The sequence below is a fragment of the Neophocaena asiaeorientalis genome, unplaced genomic scaffold, assembly GCF_003031525.2.
Source record: "Neophocaena asiaeorientalis asiaeorientalis breed wild unplaced genomic scaffold, Neophocaena_asiaeorientalis_V1.1 scaffold506, whole genome shotgun sequence".
NCBI classification, from domain to species: Eukaryota; Metazoa; Chordata; class Mammalia; order Artiodactyla; family Phocoenidae; genus Neophocaena; species Neophocaena asiaeorientalis.
The window spans coordinates 216,290-236,299 of record NW_020174950.1 but is presented as its reverse complement, the minus strand read 5'-3'; the positions used below and the strand labels follow the sequence as shown (position 1 = coordinate 236,299).

The following is a 20,010-nucleotide window of genomic DNA, read 5'->3' as shown; positions in this document are numbered from 1 at the left end:
CCACAGCTACTGAGCCCTCCTGCCACAACTACCGAAGCTCATGTGCCTGGAGCCTGTGCTCTGCAACAAGAGAAGCCACTGCAATGAGACGACCGCGCACTGCAACAAAGAATAGCCCCCCACTCGCTGCAATGAAGACCCGACGCAGCCAAAAATAAATAAACTAAATAAATTTATTAAAAGAAAAACGGACAAAGATTCTTCACAGACTAAGGGACACCACTATGTCTAAGTGACTAAGGCCAAGAACGTATGAAAAGATACTCAACCTCATCATAACTCAGCAAAATGCAAATTAAAACCACAATGAAATATCATTTCACATCCACCAGAATGGGCAAAAAACCCTCACAACAACTGATAATATCAACAATCAGCAAGGATGAGCAACATGAAATTGTCATGCATTGAATCTTCTAGGAATGTGAATTGGTACAACCACTTTGAAAATAGTTTGACGTTACCTAGTAAACGAGTAATACCATACCCTTTTCCCAGCAATTCCATTCCTAGGTTTGGACAACTTGGAGAAACTCTTGCACATGTATACCAGGAAATAGGTAACAGCAGAAAAGTAGAGAAGGAAAAGACTACAAGTAATTCTGATGTTCATTTATATAACAGTATATGATATAGAAATGAAAATGAAAGAAGTTCAGCTCTAAGCATGAACTCAAAGCAATGCTGAGTGTAAAAACCAAGTCACAGGATATATACTGTGTGAGTCCATGTATATATATATATATATATATGTGCAAAAGATAGCAAAACTAAAACTGTTTAAAGATATGTACATTTAAGGTAAAACTGTAAAGAAAGTAAGGGAGTGATTAATTCAGAATTCAGTACAATGGCTACTTCTTTGGGGGGAAGAGATGCAACTGGAAAGGGGAACGTGAGAGTACAAAGTAATGTTTTCTTTCTGAGGCTGGGTGGTATGTTCATGGTGTTCATTTTATTGATCTTTAAGCAATACTATAAACATGCTTTGTGTGACAGATTTTACTTTGGAATAAGGAGCCATCTCTTGGAGTAACCTGTTTAGTCACTGTAAGGAGTGTCATGTTCCAAACCTATAGACCCTGGGTGGCATATAACATTGCCTTTGCCCCTAACACCTCATTCCTATCATATTGCCCATTATAATACCTTATTAGTAGGATGACCGTTGAATTTATGGCCCAAACTGGAACACTTGAGAGTAAAGTGAGGGGATGCTCAAAATAATATGTATTTCTTTGAAATGTTTATTGAACAAGAAGTTGGTTTTATTCTATGTTACAAACCTCAAAAATAAATTATATTAAACTACATTAAAAACTTTTTGGATTGATTGTCCAAACATTAAAAAATAGTGAAAACTAACTAATTACTCATGGTACCTATTCATGTACTTTTATCAATTTCTTACCCTTATCTGTCTCAAATACCATATCATTGGTATTTTAATAAAGGGAGTATTTTTTCAAAATGTTCTATTTATTTTTTCTCCTAAAATTGCCTGCCACCTTCTTTATTTTATTTTATTTTTTTTTAAGTGAAGTATTTATGTATGTATGTATGTTTGCATTGTGTCCTCATTTTTGTGCACGGACTTTCTCTAGTTGTGGCAAGTGGGGGCTACTCTTCATCGCAGTGCACGGGCTTCTCATTGCGGTGGCTTCCCTTGTTGTGGAGCACGGGCTCTAGGCGCGTGGGCCTGAGTAGTTGTGGCGCATGGGCTCAGTAGTTGTGGCTCATGGGCTTAGTTGCTCAGTGGCATGTGGGATCTTCCTGGACCAGGGCTCGAACCTGTGTTCCCTGGATTGGAAGGCATATTCTTAACCACTGCACCACCAGGGAAGTCCTGTGCCACCTTCTTTAAAATTGCATTTTACGGTTAATATATTTGAAAGTGCTGGTACCTTCTATTGAATCGTCTCCTCAGACTGTATTATTTTTAATTGAGAAAATTCACTCTCAGGATACTTGGTAAGCTTCTTGTCTTAAAGTTGGAAATACAAAGGATGTTTACCAAACTTAGTAATGACAACAATGATAATTATGTGTTCAAAAAAGCGAAAAAAAATCCAGGGTAACTGCTCAACCAATGAAGTGCCAGTAGAACAGGTGTAAGCCAGACCTGTCTTGGGCAATTACACAAAATGCCTGCAATTTAACATCTGCATAAGCACAGCTCTGTTAATTTGCTTTTTATTGGTCCCAGATGCTTGCTAGCTGACAGACCCCTGTGGTGAACCTTCCTGTCTTCATAGGAGATGAAAACACATAAAAGGGTCCATAAAATGTTACTAGTTTGAGGAGGAAAATGTATTAGTTAAAATATTAAGTTGGGAAAACTTGGGAGAAGGGAGTAGAAAGTATATCCAAACTTTGAAGTACTGGGCGTTTTACAGCCAAGAAAAATTTAGCCAAATCAGGAAGTCTAAGGATTATTTCTTATTCACATAGGAACATTTTATGAGGCAAATGATCTACATATATGGCTAGAATTTATAGAAATACTTCATTTTTACTTCACGCTTTTTGCAGTACTTATTTTAAGTATTTTTTTCCCCTATAGAATAGTCCTGCTATATCTGGAAAGATGCTGCTTTTTGAGTCACTTCATAGCTGTTTGGGAGGGATGAACATGGTGAGGAAACGGTGAAGATCCTTTCCTACCACCAGACCCTCCTGACCAATCTTGCCAGTCAGTGGATGACATATCCCAGCATGGTTTTGAGTATTTTTGCTGAAACCTTTTCAGAATGCTATGTTTTTTTCCTTTAAAAATGCCTTTTCCTAATAAGAATGCTAGTATGTATTGGTTAGAATACATCGAATATTTCATATTTAAAAAATAATCAGTGCACTTTCTTCAGAATTTTCTTTTATTTCAACTTGTAACCTAGATTACTTTGCCAAATAAATGTATTGTTTTCATAATGCAACAAAATATAAATTAGAAGAAAAAATGCAAAAAAATTTTTTAAATGAACCTTTTCAAAATATGTTTTTACCAATGGCCATTCCTCCCATGGAGAGTATATCCATATCTCCCCTATATTCATATTGAGTCAGAAAATAATGTTCTAGGCAATTTACAGGAAAACAAGCATGCCTCAAACATACTGTGCTTAAACAAAGTATTCTGGTACTGGTAGCAATCATTTGAAAGCAATTGATGGAAAAAATTATATTTTGGTACATATTATAAGTTCTTCCCCCCTAAAACTCAGTTATCAGGAATCTAAATTCTGTCAAGTAGCTGTTTAATGGATTTCAATTTTATTCTCTCCTCCCCCTTTTTTTTCCCAGTGTGGCTTTTTGTTTTCGTTTGGTTGCTTTTTGTCAACAAAAGGCAAAAGATAAAGACATTGAATGATTCATAGGCAAGGGTACTGTGTGATACGTAGTCAAAGAATATATGACACATGGAAATTACATTTCATTTAACCTAAAATAGATCTAACTAGGTGGGGATCACTTAATATTTTAAATGTTTTTGTTTCTTCTCTCCATAGCTTTAAGAAAAAAAATAAGAAGTCACTTCTGACTGTACTGAATAGCAAAAATTAAGTGACTGCAAACCATGGCACTATCGTTCCGGAAGGACTTAGAGAAGTACAAGGACGTTGATGAAGATGAACTCCTTGGGAATCTATCAGAAATAGAACTGAAACAACTGGAAACTGTGCTGGATGATCTTGACCCTGAGGTAGGTGCTAGGCAATAAAGAGAAATGAAATAATTTTTCAAACCCTTTGATAGTAAGTAGCTGCCTTTGAACAGTTAGCTTTTCCATGACTTTTCCCTGACACTGCCGTCCCCCTCCTCCTCTTTATCCAAATGAACTTTTGGCCTCCTTTCCAGTACCCCCACTTCTGCCTGGTATCTCTAATGACATGACTGTTCTAAACTATTTTCTCCAACATTTTTATTTTCAAACATCTCCTGAAATTTTCTTCCCTTTAAGAAATCTTTTCTCTCTGGGCTGGGAAGAATGTTTTTTGGTAAAATGCAGCAGATGATTAGCTCTTTGATATACGCCAGCCTCTATGCCTCTTCAGGGCTTCGGTACCAGGATGGCTGCAGTGTAGAGAGTGTCTCTAGAGGGTCCTTCATGACCTTAAATCTAATTATTACCTTTCTGAAAGATGCTGACCAAATTGGATCAAAGTTTCTAGTTATTGGTAGAATAGATCTAAGCAGACTCTGGGCAATACTGCAATCCATGTAGAGCAGACCTGAATATATGTATATATGTTTTATTTTGCAAAATGGCTGTTGCTGACCTTATGCATTACATAAGGCTAAGGTGGAGACCCTTGACCCTGGAATTGTTAACCCCTGGTATGTCTGGAGCGGTTGTTGTGGCAGGGCATGTGCGGCTGGGAGGCAGTGAGGGGAGAACACTAAGGTTGTGGCTCCTTGATCTGAAGGTAATGGCTATTTGCTAGGCTGCTTTTCTTTACCACATTTTATTATGACAAGACATTGACTTTAAAAAAAGAGGCATTGACTTTTAGTGCCTTTTAAGGACTGTGGTAAGAGTTTGTTTTATGAAAGTGTTCTTGTCACTACCACACATTTATTTCCTGCTAGAAGGTTTTCTAATTTATATTGAGAATTACACTCCTTTTCTCAGCATTACTTTAGCGCTTGGATAATGTGTCAATACCACTGATCAAATCCCTTAACCATGATGGTTACTATAAGGAAGATTTTTCAGTGCACCTAAGTCTGTGGGGTAACTCAGAATAACAGTGCTGTTTTGCATGTCACAGCAGTATCTGCTCCAGGCAATTCAGCCTATCAGACCTATTTGAATCAAATGGTAGGAGCATAAGAGTTCATCTGGTCCAGGGTTTCTCAGCCCTGGCGCTGTTGACATTTGGGGCTGGATAATTCTTTGCTGTGGGGCTGCCCTGTACATTGTAGGGTGTTTTGCAGCATCCCTGGCCTCTACTCACAACATACTAATAGAATACCCTCCTGATTTAAAATGTACCTGGGATTTTGTTTTAATCGGGTCTGGTGAGACACCATACACGGAAAGTTCCTTGAAAGAAGAGTTTATTACTTTCAGTTCCCAACGGCAGGAAGTGCACCAAGCCACGCAGGGCCACATGGGGGAGCAGCTGGGTTGGTCAGGAGGTAGGAGTGAGGTGCAAGTGTGGCCCAGAACTTTTCTTGTGGTTTCCAAGGGAAGGAATAGGTGAGGCAGGGTGGGCAGATTTGAGCAAGTTTAGAATTGGATAGTTTGAGTAATTTCAGTGGCTCTGGGCTACAGGAGTGGTCTCTAGTTGTCCAGTTCCTGGCCCTGGGCAGTTTAGGTCAGGGGAAGTATTGGCTTGGTGTGTGAAAGATGAAAGAGGTGGTCGGGGGTGTGGGCTCTGGATTGTCTGGTTTTCATATGAGAAGCACATGGCAGGGGCTTGGGGGGAGTTGTTTGCTATCCCTAGGAATTAGTTAGCCCTGGGAGGGGCAGTCTTTCCAGGATTAGCAAGGCCCCCAAGATGTCAAAGCATCATAAAGTACAGAAAATTTAAAAAGTGATTAATATGCCCTCCCCGCAACTGTGACAATCAAAAATGTTTCCGGGTATTGCCAGTTGTCCCCTGGGGGATGAAAACACCCCCGGTTGAGAAACACTGATCTAGCGCTTGCCCTCTGTTTCACAGATGGAAAACAAAAGTTAGGTGGCTTGCCTCAGTTATTACAATTAGGGAAATAACTGAGACTAGATCCTTTACTACCTGATTGATCCCTGGCCGAGTCTAGTGGTCTTTCTGTTAAACTACAGTGAGTCCCCTTTAACTTGTGCTTTATACTATAGGTCTAAAAGCTGATGGCTTATATTTTCTTATTTGGAAATCCATGGCCTGCTTCCTGTATGGGGAGGCTTGGGTTCTAACTTCTGGATGTATTTTGCAGACTCCCCAACCCTAGTTGTAACTTCCCCAACCTCAGATACTGTTAGTTGAGACTAGAAGAACAGTGATGTTTACTGACAGCTTGCCACTTGTTGGGTGAAGTTTTTGGAAAGTGTTTCAGTAAAGGACCAGGGGAGACAAGAGGTCCGGGGTAGCAGCAGCTACTTCAACCAGAGGAACACACTGTACCTTCCAAAGTCTCAGAAGGTAGATAAGAGAAGAGCAGATGAAGTTTGTATATGGTGCTATTTTGTTGTATTTTGGAGGGCTATTTTACTTTCCTTACTCTGCATTCAATATATTTATTTGCTAACTTAACTGTGTTTTCTCAAAACTTCTGTCTCAAAAAGACAGCCAGCCAGCCTAGGCAAAAGGTATTTTTTCATTTCTAAGACTGGGAATAAATTATTACAACAAAATTCCACTGCAAGGGAGAAGCATGTAATTTTCAGTGGCAGTCATTTTAATGAGATTTTTTATCTATTTGTTAAGTAATTATGATCCATTAACTTTCTTGATTAAAGTGTGCTTCTAATAAAGCATAGCCCATAGCCTCCAAAGCCAGTTAGCTCTCATTTATTTTGTGGTCAAAGACTGTTTTTAAGGGCCAGGATTCCAGCTAACATATCATTTAAAACCTGTATGTTTGACATGGGCATGAGGTGGTATAATGCAACTCCATTGCTACCACCATGAAGTAGCAGTATGTATACATGTGCCTTATTGATGGTGAAGGAAAGTAACTTATATTAATTTGCCTTAACGAGATTTTTCTTTTAAAGTATTCTCAAATCTTTATTCAATAAGTATTGGGGTGGGGGGCAACCTGTAGATCTCAGGTACTATGCGAGGCTTAGGGATATGAGAGTGATCAAAACAAATGTGGTCTTTGCCCTCCTGATGTATAGTCTGGTAGGAGTGTGAGGAATTAGACATTAATCAAATAATCGTGCCATATATAAGAGCATATAATGGGAAGTCAGGAAAAGCTTTCCCTGGGGGAATGGAGCTGCAGTCTGAAAAATGAGTTGCAGAAAAGGATGGACAGAGCATTCCAGGGAAAGAAGTATATGGCAAGTACAAGGGAGGAACAAGGGCTGATGTGGTTAGAGTGGGAGGGCGTGAGAGATGAGGCTAGGATAACCTTAGGGGGTGGGAGTGAAGGTTGAAGAGTATCAGCAACTGATCCAGGGAGACCAGTTGGGAGGCTAATGTAATAGTCCATCCCAGCTTGGATCATAGTGTAGACCAAAGTAATGGTATTGGAGATGGAGAAAAGTTAGACAGTTTTTTAGGAAGTAAAAATGGATAGGACTTGATGGTTTGTTGAGAATGGATTCTTCATGTACAAGTCTTGTCTTGATTTCAAAGTCTGAGGGTAGAAATCTTGTGTTTCTTTTTTATATTCCTATAGACAATTTTGTGTTGTAGAAACATTTTTGGTGAATGGTTAGGAAAAACCTCTTTTGTATTTCATCTTGATAGGTGAGCTTTCTGTGTTATGCATATAGCATTGCATGAGGAAAACACAAAGGCGAATTTTATGAAAATTATTGTGGATTTCAGCAAATGGCCAAAGTTGAAGTGCCATATTTTCTAGTTATAAAATGAGTATTTCTTATTATCATTATCCATATAAGATCCCTCTTTGTAATGAAAAATGATCTTATAACACCTAGGAGATTCAGCATCCTTGCCAATATTGTGAGGTGTTGTAGAACAGAGTTGGCCCTTTTGTGTAACTTTTCTGGCCGCCTCCCATTTTCAAAGCAAAGAATACTTGGGAATTGTGAGACAAGGTAGTATCACGATACTCTTCGGTTTTTGACAAGCAAAAAGATGCAGCTCACATTGTTTAGTCACCACTTGTTATTCCTGGGCTTAGTGAAAATACAGAGTAGGGACTACAAGAGACAACTTTAGTCCGTTGCCTCTCACCCCTCCCCCACTCTCAGTTACTCCATGCACTCAAAAAGGCTGTACCCAGGTAGAACCTAGGGATATAACTCTTGCCGTGAGAGTCTCTGAGTGTCTTGAGTAGCAGTGACAGTGGTTGCTGCAGATACGTCCTAGTGCTGATATATACACACGTACACACAGAAATTGAACCTTTGCATTTAAACACAAACAAGTAAATATTAATATCCTGATACACTACTGTATGATATACATGTTTTTCTTCTGAGAAAGTCTTTATGATGAAATAGCAGACATTATGAAGGACTATGATGTATATAGTCATTTAACATTCTTTTGTAGTGGAATTATTTTCTATGTATACATATATGCTGAGCTGTTATAAAGCATTACAAACTATTTTTCATTACTGTCCCAGGATACTTAAAAAGTAAAGGGTGGTTCCTGCTAGTAGAATACTTTCTGAAGAAAAGGTGAATGTGCCTATTTTAATAATAATGTAAGTGAATTCTACCTAATTTTAAAAAACTTTGGAACACTTTTATGTTGCTGCCCTAAAACCCTGTAATGAAGTCTTTAATGCCTACATCCCATTCTAGTCTATAAATCTTTCTTAGATGGTAACATCTGGACGTATATAGCATTATGATTCTTGCTGGTCATAATGGCTGATTCATTCTCTTTGGCAGAATGCCCTTCTGCCTGCAGGGTTCCGGCAGAAGAACCAGACATCAAAGTCTGCCACAGGGCCATTTGATAGAGAACACCTCCTTTCATATCTGGAGAAGGAAGCTTTGGAGCATAAGGACAGGGAAGACTATGTGCCTTACACTGGAGAAAAAAAAGGTAAGCACAGAATTTTGAAGTCATTATTTGACAGCACTTGATTTTTCTTCTTACAGGTAGGACTGGAGAAAATATTTTTAAAGGTGCATCATTGATAGCCTCAAAGATATGATACTGTTGACTTTAAAAATTATTAGGGGACTTCCCTGGTGGCGCAGTGTTAAGAATCCTCCTGCCAACGCAGGGGACATGGGTTCGAGCCCTGGTCTGGGAAGATCCCACACGCTGCGGAGCAGCTAAGCCCGTGTGCCACAACTACTGAGCCTGCACTTTAGAACCCACGAACCAGAGCTACTGAAGCCCGCATGCCTAGAGCCCGTGCTCCACAACAAGAGAAGCCACTGCAATGAGAAGCCCATGTACTGCGGCGAAGAGTAGCCCCCACTCGCCACAACTAGAGAAAGCAAGTGCACAGCAACGAAGGCCCAACACAGCCAAAAATAAATAAATTAATTAATTAAATAAAATAATTATTAGGTAATTTGGGCAGTTCCTTTACATTCACCTACTTGGCCAATAAGTTCCTTGTTAATGATTTGTTAGTGAGGTTTTATTACACAGTGGTTTTTAGTTCTCTTTAGAATTCTTTAGTTCTCAACTGTAACAAATATTAAAAGTGTACTAAGGTAAAATTTTAAATGCACTACTGTATTACAAAATGCAGTGATGTCAGAGTGCCACTCAATTTAACTTCTGTCTTTAAAGTGGAATGCCATAAAAAAATTCAGGACGTATTTTCAAAGACTCTTACCCTACAGCCTTCCTTATTAATTCAGTGATTCATAACTATTATAATTATAATTGTCAATGCTTCATAATCATTACTTTCAGGAAATTCTTCTGGTCCAAGTCCTTCCCATTGCAGATTTTTAAAAAAATTTAATTAATTAATTAATTTATTTTTGGCTGTGTTGTGTCTTCATTGCTGTACTCAGGCTTTCTCTAGTTGCCGCGAACGGGGGCTACTCTTCATTGCAGTGTGCGGGCTTCTCATTGCGGTGGCTTCTCTTATTGCAGAGCACGGGCTGTAGGTGTGTGGGCTTCAGTAGTTGTGACACATGGGCTCAATAGTTGTGGCTTGCAGGCTCAGTAGTTGTGGCAGACGGCCTTAGTTGCTCCGCAGCATGTGAGATCTTCCCGGACCAGGGATCGAACCCATGTCCCCTGCTTTGACAGGTGGATTATTAACCACTGTGCCACCAGGGAAGCCCCCCATTGCAGATTTTGACCTTAGCTAGCCTCAGTGGAGAAGGAGTACAGCTATAATTTTAAAAGCTGTCTATATAATAACATTTAACATGAAGTAGGTTAAATTTCTCAGCTTTCAGTACAGGTTGGCCTAAGAAGCCAGATTCTGCTTGCACTCCTATTTAAAATGCTGTGCGTGGAACACTGGGGAATGGTGGCAGCAGTAGAGTTGATCTTCAGCTCTTCCAGGCACTGGTTTTACATCTGAATCCTTAGTAGGCCAGGTGGAGAGAATGGTTAGAGCATAGTGCTTTCTCCTAGTAAGGCTTTAGCTTTTTATTTGGGAAGGAAGCCCTTCTGGCCACAACTCTGTTACATGGCTATCCCTTAGCTGCAGGGGAAGGTGGAAAATTCGTTTTAGTAGTCCCATCTCTGTAATAGACGAAGGTTGTGAATGGCTTTTGAGTAGGTATTCCACAAGGTCTGCCCATGCCTTTTCAAAATTATCATCCCCAACCCCTCTGCTCTTTTTATCAACCCCACTTCCCCTTATCTCTAGTTGAGAATCACTACCTTAGAAATAGAACCAAAAGGGTGTGTGTGTGTGTGTGTGTGTGTGTGTGTGTGTGTAGAGAGAGACAGATTTATTTATTCATTCATTTGTTCATTCCTTTTTGTAAAAATTGAGGTATAGTTGATATACAGTTTATAAGTTTCAGGTATACAACACAGTGATTCACATTTTTAAAGGTTATACTTCATTTCGTTATTATAAAATATTAGCTATATTCCCTGTGCTGTACAGTATATCCTTGTACCCTATTTATTTATTTATTTTAAAATATGTATTTATTTAGGCTGCGCCAGGTCTTAGTTGCGGCACACAGGATCTTTAGTTACAGCATGTGGACTCTTAGTTGCGGCATGCATGCGGGATCTAGTTCCCCGACCAGGGATCAAACCCAGGCCCCTTGAATTGGGAGCTTGAGGTCTTACCCACTGGACCACCAGGGAAGTCCCTATCCTATTTATTTTATACACAGTGGTTTGTACCTCTTAATACCCTATCCCTATTTTGCCCCCATTCCCTTTCCTCTCCCCCTGGTAACCACTAGTTTGTTTTCTGTATCTGTGAGTCTATTTCTTTTTTGTTGTATTCACCAGTTTGTTTTATTTTTTAGATTCCACATATAAGTGATAACATGCAGTATTTGTCTTTCTCTGTCTGACTTATTTCACTAAGCATAATACCATCCAAGTCCATCCATGTTGTTTCAAATGGCAAAATTTCATTCTTTTTAATGGCTGAGTACTATTCCGTTGTACATACATACCACATCTTCTTTATCCGTTCATCTGTTGTTGGACACTTAGGTTGCTTCCATGTCTTGGCTATTGTAAATAATGCTGCCATGAACATTGGGTTCATGTACCTTTTTGAATTAGCGTTTTTGTTTTCTTCAGATGTATACACAGGACTGGAATTGCTGGATCATATGGTAGTTCTATTTTTAGTTTTTTGAGGAACCTCCATACTGTTCTTCACAGTGGCTGCACCAATTTACATTCCCACCAAGGGTTCCCTTTTCTCCACGTCCTCACCAACTTTTGTTATCTGTGGGTTTTTTTGATGATAGCCGTTCTGACAGGTGTGAGGTGATATCTCATTGTGGTTTTAATTTGCATTTCTCTGGTGATTATGACGTTGAGCACCTTTTTATGTGCCTCTTGGCCGTCTTTTTGTCTTGGAAAAATATCTCTTTAGGTCTTCTGCCCATTTTTTAATCAGGTGGTTTGTTTTTTTGATGTTGTGTTTTATAAGCTGTTTATATATTTTGGGTATTAACCACTTATCAGTCATATCATTTGCAAGTATTTCTTCCCATTCAGTATATTGTCTTGGTTTCTTTTGCTGTGCAAAAAGCTTTTAAATTTAATTACATCCCGTTTGTTTATTTTTGCTTTTCTTTTGCCTTAGGCGACAGATCCAAAAAAATACTAAGATTTATGTCAAGGAGTGTTCTGCCTATGTTTTCTTCTAGGAGTTTTATGGTTTCAGGTCTTACATTTAGGTCTTTAATCCATTTTGAGTTTATTTTTGTATATGGTGTTAGAGAATGTTCTAATTTCATTCTTTTACATGTAGCTAGCTGTCCAGTTTTCCCAGCACCACTTATTGAAGAGACTGTCTTTTCTCTATTGTATATTCTTGCCCCGTTTGTCATAGATGAGTTGACCATAGGTGCATGGGTTTATTTATGGGCCCTCTATGTGTCATGTTCCTCAGGCCAAGCCTTAAAAGCCATGTTACAGTATTGTAGACATGAAGAAGGGCAAGTTTACCTTCAACAATTGGAGAACTTTGGTTGCAGAGCTTTGTTTTGAAATACAGCTAAAAGACGGCTCTCGGCTTCTTAAAGCCACCCTGGAGCTCATCCTTGAATTGGTTGGCCTTGGTTATTCGTAGTCACTAATATGCCTTCCTTTCTTTGGGTCTCATCCCCAAGATTTTGATCACATTCCAGAAGATCCTCAGAATAATTCATGTACATCGTATTAGCATACCTTCCAATCAAGCTAAATGTGAATCCCCTCCTTAGCTCTGAGAATTCAGAAGCTTGTTTTTTTAAGCTGCCTCTCCAGTGACCCTTTACCTGAACACCTGGGTTGAGTACCAGGTTTCTCACTTAATGGCTTATTTCACAGGAGATAAGACTTTCAGATGGAGGATGCCTTCCCAGACAGAAGAGTTTCTCCTGGTTCTTCTTAAAACAGTTTGCAAACCTGATAAGAAATAAAAGCATTTTACTTTTTTGGTGTGCTCAGACTAGTTAGAATCTGTAAAATGTGCTATTGTTCACTAAACTAAATCATTTTTCATACTAAGATGACTGGTTTCAGAGTTCAGTCCCCAATGGCAGTATTAGTTTTCTGTACCAGGGAATGTTATAGCGATTCGCTCAGCTCCTTGAACTCCTTCCAAGTTATATGCCAGAATCTCATAGGGATCTCTCATTGTAAATTATTTTTAAAGATGACTACTCAATTCTTTTAAAAGAAAAATTGGGAACCACTAAAAGGAATAGTTATCCAACTACTTTCTTATATTCTGAGACTAAATGATGATTAATTATACTTGTTATTTTTTAACTTAAAGACACACTCTTTCTGGAGCTAAAATTATACAGAACTGGTATGACAAAAGGGAATACCCATAAAACTGAAAATTGGACATTTCATGAGTTTTCTTTTTGACCATGAACAAAAGCTACACACTCATGCCAAATTTCATCTTTCTAGATCATCTCTGACTGCCTCGAAAAGGCGTAAGAACACTTGAGGGTTGTTATATAGAGATATATTAGTAATTTCATTTTGTGATTTGTGAAATGGTTGTTTATAATTGTACATTTTACAGAATTAAAAGCATATGTCAACATCTGAGAAGGAGGAATTCATCCTCATTAGGTGAAATTCAAGGCATTATGTCTTCGATGCATTTTGGGAACATTTTGTCCTACAGTAATAAATGTTCTCCTTTTAATAACTGTAATTTTGTTGACAGCAAAAAAGAAGGTATTAGGCAGCTAATAAGGCACAGCTGACAAAAGATATATTAAGGATTGTTTTTAAGTGCATTGTTTACAGTAGAATCCACAATATACATCTGTTAAGTTCATCTAAATCTAACAAGCTCATGGTAGGAATGGTATCATGGTATCAAGTAATCTTGGTAGAGATTAATGGAAATGTCTTTGCTGTGAGCCTACTATGTTCAAAATGTTGAGAAACTAAGTGTTTAAGAAAATTAAAACAATGACGTAATTGCAATATAATGTTCCTTTTGCTTGAAGATATAATATTAAAATGTTGGGAAGCTTTTTACCTCTTTCCCCTTGAAATGTTGCAGAAGATGTAACTGAGGCATAGACCAAGGGTGAAGGAGAGTATTTATCCAGCTCTTTCTCATTCCTGAGAATGGTGAAAATGCAGAGTTCTGACTGGTTATTACTTCTCATCATATTTTTACATATCTTCAATATTCTGTCTCCAGGATAGATAAGGCTCAGAGCCTTGCCATGGATTTGACACTTAGAGAAATAATTGGGCCCAGTTTTTAATACTTCTTACTGACTCTCATTTTGCTTTGCTTTGCCACGAGTCTTCCTCCCCACGTCTAAGATCACACTTTACCCTTACCTAGCCTAAGACTTTTTTTTCCCTCATTGTCCCTTATTTCATAGACTAGAGCCTGCTGCACCTTGTACACTCTCTCCTGTGCACCACCAAAGAACCCCTCCCTTCGAGCCACTGACACTCCTAGGTTGGACTCCTCCCCTCCTTGAAGAGCATGCCTGTGCTCCCAGTTGGCCCTTGGGGTACAGCCACCTATTCTTTCTGGTGGTTTCCCTTCCTCTCCTGGATAAAGGAATGCCCTTGGGTTTTCTTCCCAAGACTCTCCTATGCCCTGCTCTGCTTACTAAAGGTGAATTTAACCAGATTGCCTTAAACTAAGGGTTCTCATATACTTTCTAGATTATTTATTCACAGTTCCCTTAGCCTTCCAGAAAACTTAATATAGTCACTCTTCTGAAAGATGCTTCCCTCATCTTTCTGAGTAAATGATTTCTTTTTGGAGGAAAGGCAGACTTGATTCCTTAAACCAGAAGGATCATAGTTATAAACGGCCTAAATCAGCAGGATTATGTAACTGCGAGCGTGCAGTTGGTTTCCACTAAATTCAAGATAAAGACTGGCTCTATTTTTGTACTCAAATTTCATAAATTCTAAATGTCCTTTATATACCTGTAAAAAGTGGTCTTATCAGGCACTGATATGTAGACTGGGCTATTTAACTTAGTCATGCAGATGCAGGCATCTCCTTTGGAGACTAGTCACTGTATCTTTTGAATGATTCACTCCTTTGGGGTGGGGAGTTAGCCTGATGGATTGTTCATGTTTTATGGGAAACTTTCCCTGTATAAACATACCCACTCTGGATATTCCTTTCCCTCCAACATGTCTGTATATAATTTGCATACCACAGAATTTTGATTTTAATTGTTCCACAACCATACACTGTGAGGCTCTGTTTTTAGGTTTTTTACTTTTTAATAGATTTTTATTGGAGTATAATTGCCTCACAATACCGTGATAGTTTCTGTTGCACAACAAAGCGAATCAGCCATATGCATACACGTCGCCATATCCCCTCCCTCACGAGCCTCCCTCCCATCCTCCCTATCCCATCCCTCTAGGTCATCGCAAAGCACCGAACTGATCTCCCATGCTTTGCTGCTGCTTCCCACCAGCCAACTATTTTACATTCATTAGTGTATATATGTTGATGCTACTCTCACTTCGCCCCAGCTTTGCCCTCCCACCCCATGTCATCAAGTCCATTCTCGATATCTACCTCTTTATTCCTGCACAGCAACTAGGTTCATCAGTACCTTTTTTTTTTTTTTAGATTCCATATATATGTGTTAGCATACGGTATTTGTTTTTCTCTTTCTGACTTAACTTCAGTCTGTATGACAGACTCTGGGTCCATCCACCTCACTACAAATAACTCAATTTCGTTTCCTTTTATGGCTGAGTAACATTCCATTGTATATATGTGCCACATCTTCTTTATCCATTCATCTGTCAGTGGACACTTAGGTTGTTTCCATGTCATGGCTATTGTAAATAGTGCTGCAGTGAACATTGTAGTGCATATCTCTTTTTGAATTATGGTTCTCTCAGGGTGTACGCCCAGTAATGGGATTGCTGGGTCATATGGTAGTTCTATTTTTAGTTTTTTAAGGAACCTCCATACTACCTTCCATAGTGGCTGTATCAATTTACATTCCCACCAACAGTGTAGGAGGGTTCCCTTTTCACTACACCCTTTCCAGCATTTATTGTTTCTAGCGTTTTTGATAATGGCCACTTGCGGAGCACAGACTCCGGACGCGCAGGCCCAGCGGCCCTGGCTCGCGGGCCCAGCCGCTCTGCGGCATGTGGGATCTTCCCGGACCGGGGCATGAACCCGTGTCCCCTGCATCAGCAGGCAGACTCTCAACCACTGTGCCATCAGGGAAGCCCCTAGTTATTGTACATTTTATATACTTAGCAAGGATGGGACCATGACTAAGATAATTCTTAACCTTGTGGTAGCTGTAACTTGATATCAGAGCAAAAGAGATGAGGACTTGTGAAGAAAGGTCCTGGCAATAAAATTGTTAACATGGTTTATACTGTCTTACTTATTTTAGAACAATAACAAGGATCTTGGCAAGCTATTCCTTTTTTTTTTTTTTCCTCCTCTTGGCACAAACGCAGGTTTGGATAAATGCCATGCATTTAAGCTACCATTATATGAATTCTTATCTTGGTTTCTTCTATTTCCTTAGCTGCCATTTTGTAGTTACAGAAACATTACTGAACTCTTTCAACATTCTTAGCAACCAAGAGTCATAGCCCTGTTTTTGTTGTTTCATTTGGGGGTGGCAAGCATATCTTTTCATACTTGTCTGAGAGATTTTTTCTGATCTTGTCATTGCTTATTTTCATATTTTGCTACAATGTAAAGAACTGTAATTTCAGTTTTTAAAAAATCCAGTTTTAGATGTTGCTTTGTTAAATAAGGTATTTAGATAGAATGCTGTGTACTGAAGAACAGAAGTGAATAACCATTTTTTAAGACATTATGTTATTTCAAATAAATACAAATATTAAGTTATAAGTCAGAGCTTTTAGAACATATTTCAAGGAGAGGAAAAGTAAAATTAGATCAGTACAGGAGTACTCATCCTAATCTTTTCAGAGCTGCACTTATACAGATTAGCACTTTATCAACATGAGTAGGTAAAAATCAGAATCATGTAGGGAGCTTTTTCAAAAATATCCATGCCTAGTCAGTGTTCATTTTCTGAGTTTAGGAACCACTGATACAGGGCTTCCCTGGTGGGGCAATGCTTAAGAATCTACCTGCCAATGCACGGGACATGGGTTTAAGCCCTGGTCCAGGAAGATCCCACACGCTGCGGAGCAACTAAGCCCGTGTGTCACAACTACCGAGCCTGCGCTCTAGAGCCCGTGAGCCACAGCTACTGAAACCTGCACGCCTAGAGCCCGTGCTCCGCAACAAGAGAAGCCACCACAATGAGAAGCCCGCACACCGCAACGAAGAGTAGCCACCACTCGCCACAACTAGAGAAAGCCCGTGCGCAGCAACAAAGACCCAACTCAGCCATAAATGAATGAATGAATGAATGAGTGAATTTTTAAAAAAGAATCACTGATATAGATACTTGGAACTTTATGGTTTTCAGTCCTCCTGGGTTGTTTGTTTTGGAAAACTCTCTGTGTCTCTCTCACGTACACATGCAAGAAATTCCAGAGAAAATAAGAATAACTAATTAACATGTGTCTATTGCGTTTACTGTATACCAGTTGCTTTATATATGTTAAATCATTTTATCAGAATGAGACTGAAATTTCTATAAAGAATAATCCATGATTTTTAAAAAAACATCAGAAGAAAGATGATCATAATAAAATGGTGTACTAATTTTGTTAACAGATGGTTTTGGATAAAAGCAGTATCAAATTTACACATTTCCCTACCCTCTGCAAACACACACACACACACACACACACACACACACACACACACACACACACACACACACACCCTATACGTCGAATAAAAGCTGAACATTTCACTCATCCTGCAAGACATTGAGGGCACAAATCACATTAACCATTATAATGGAGATCTATTTATCAGCATCCCTTAGTAATTAAGATTTGTAACTTAAATCTAATTTATATGAGACTAATTTAAATTAACACACATGTTTAGAAATGCATTTTCTGTTAATATGGAATCAGTCAAGCAGTTTGCTAATTGTGTATTTCCCAGAGAACAGCTGATTTTAACTAAGAAGCACAAGCACTATCTGGCTGAATGCGTTTAAGGTGCAACACACATCATAAAATTTACCCACTTAAAGTGTACAATTCAGTGGTTTTTAGTACATTCACAGAGTTGTATAACTATCACCATAATCTTAAGTTTAGAACATTTTTATCATCCCAAAAGGAAACGCTGTACCTATGAATAGTCTCCATTCCTCACTCTATTCTCCAGCCCCAGAAAACCGCTAATCAAACTAAATTGTCTCTAAATTTGCCTATTCTGGACATTTCAAATAAATGGAATCATACAGTATGTATTTATGACTGACTTCCTTCACTTAGCCTAGTGTTTGGGAGTTTCATCTGTGTTTTAGCATGTTTCAGTGTTTCATTCCTTTTTATGTATGAGTAATATTTCATTGTATGGAAACACACACTTTGTTTCTCCATTTATCAGTTGATGGACGTTTGGATTGTTTCCACTTTTTAGCTATTATGAATAATGCTGCTGTGAACACTTGTGTACAGTTTGCTACGTATACCTACTAGTGGAATTGCTGGGTCATTTAGTAACTATTTTTTAACAATTTGAAGAACTGCCAAATTGTTTTCCAAAGTGGCTGCACCATTTTACATTCCCACCAGCAATGTATTAGGGTTCCGATTTCTCCACGTCCTGGCCAACTCTTGTCTGTCGTTTTGATTATAGCCATCTTAGTCGGTGTGAAGTGATAACACACATTGTGGTTTTGATTTGCATTTCCATAATGACTAATGGTATTGAGCATTTTTTCATGTGCTCTTAGACATCTTATATCTTCTTTGGATAAATGTCTCTTCAAATCCTTTGCCTATTTTTAAATTGGGATGTCTTTTTATTACTGATATTTGTCATTCAATCAAAATATTTGATTTATTATTGATAAACACTTTTTATATATTCTAGATATGTTTCTTATCAAATATATGATTTGAAATTTTTCTTCTCTCATTCTGTAGCTTGTCTTTTCATTTTCTTGCTGGTATCATTGTCCCACAAAATTTTAGATTTTGATATAGTTCAATTTATGTATTTTTTTCTTTTGTTGTTTGTAATTTTTTTTGTTTTACAATAACCTTTTAAATTTTATCTATTTATTTATTTTGGATGCATTGGGTCTTTATTCCTGCGCACAGGCTTTTTCTTTAGTTGCGGGGAGCAGGGCCTACTCTTTTCATTGCGGTGTGTGGGCTTCTCATTGCGGTGGCTTCTCTTGTTGTGGAGCGTGGGCTCTAGGTGCACAGGCTTCAGTAGTTCTGGCACACGGGCTTAGTTGCTCCGTAGCATGTGGGATCTTCCTGGAGCAGAGATCGAACCTGTGTCCCCTGCACTGGCAGGCGGATTCTTTTTATTTTTTATTTATTTTTTTGTTTATTTTTTTTGTTGTTGTTTTGGGTTTTTTAACATCTTTATTGGAGTATAGTTGCTTTACAATGGTATGTTAGTTTCTGCTGTATAACAAAGTGAATCAGTTATACATATACATATATTCCCATATCTCTTCCCTCTTGCGTCTCCCTCCCTCCCACCCTCCCTATCCCACCCCTCTAGGTGGTCACAAAGCACCGAGCTGATCTCCCTATGCTATGCAGCTGCTTCCCACTAGCTATCTATTTTACATTTGGTAGTGTATATATGTCCATGCCACTCTCTCACTTTGTCCCAGCTTACCCTTCCCCCTCCCAATATCCTCAAGTCCATTCTCCAGTAGGTCTGTGTCTTTATTCCCATCTTGCCCCTAGGTTCTTCATGACCTTTTTTTTTTCTTAGATTCCATATATATGTGTTAGCATACGGTATTTGTTTTTATCTTTCTGACTTACTTCAGTGTGTATGACAGACTCTGGGTCCATCCACCTCACTACAAGTAACTCAATTTTGTTTCTTTTTATGGCTGAGTAATATTTCATTGTATATATGTGCCACATCTTCTTTATTCATCTGTTGATGGACACTTAGGTTGCTTCCATGTCCTGGCTATTGTAAATAGAGCTGGCAGGTGGATTCTTAACCACTCTGCCACCAGGGAAGTCCTGTTGTTTGTAATTTTGTTGTTATATCTAAGAAATCATTCCCTAACTCAAGGCCATGGATATTTACTCTTAGGGTTTTTTTTCCTCAGTTATAGTTTTAGCTCTTACATTTAGGTCTGTAATTCATTTTGAATTAATATTTGTGTATGGTATGAAATAT

The 20,010-nt window shown here is 38.6% G+C and overlaps 1 protein-coding gene across 1 annotated transcript in view; it reads left to right on the top strand.

The window, feature by feature from the left end:
* Nucleotides 1-20,010, top strand: part of TMOD3 (tropomodulin 3) — a 78,330-nt gene that overhangs the window by 31,843 nt on the left and 26,477 nt on the right. The window contains exons 2-3 of the mRNA XM_024761854.1: nt 3,507-3,700; nt 8,525-8,681. Coding sequence (XP_024617622.1) covers nt 3,575-3,700; nt 8,525-8,681 — 283 coding nt within the window. The 5' untranslated portion in view covers nt 3,507-3,574. The remainder of the gene's footprint in view (nt 1-3,506; nt 3,701-8,524; nt 8,682-20,010) is intronic.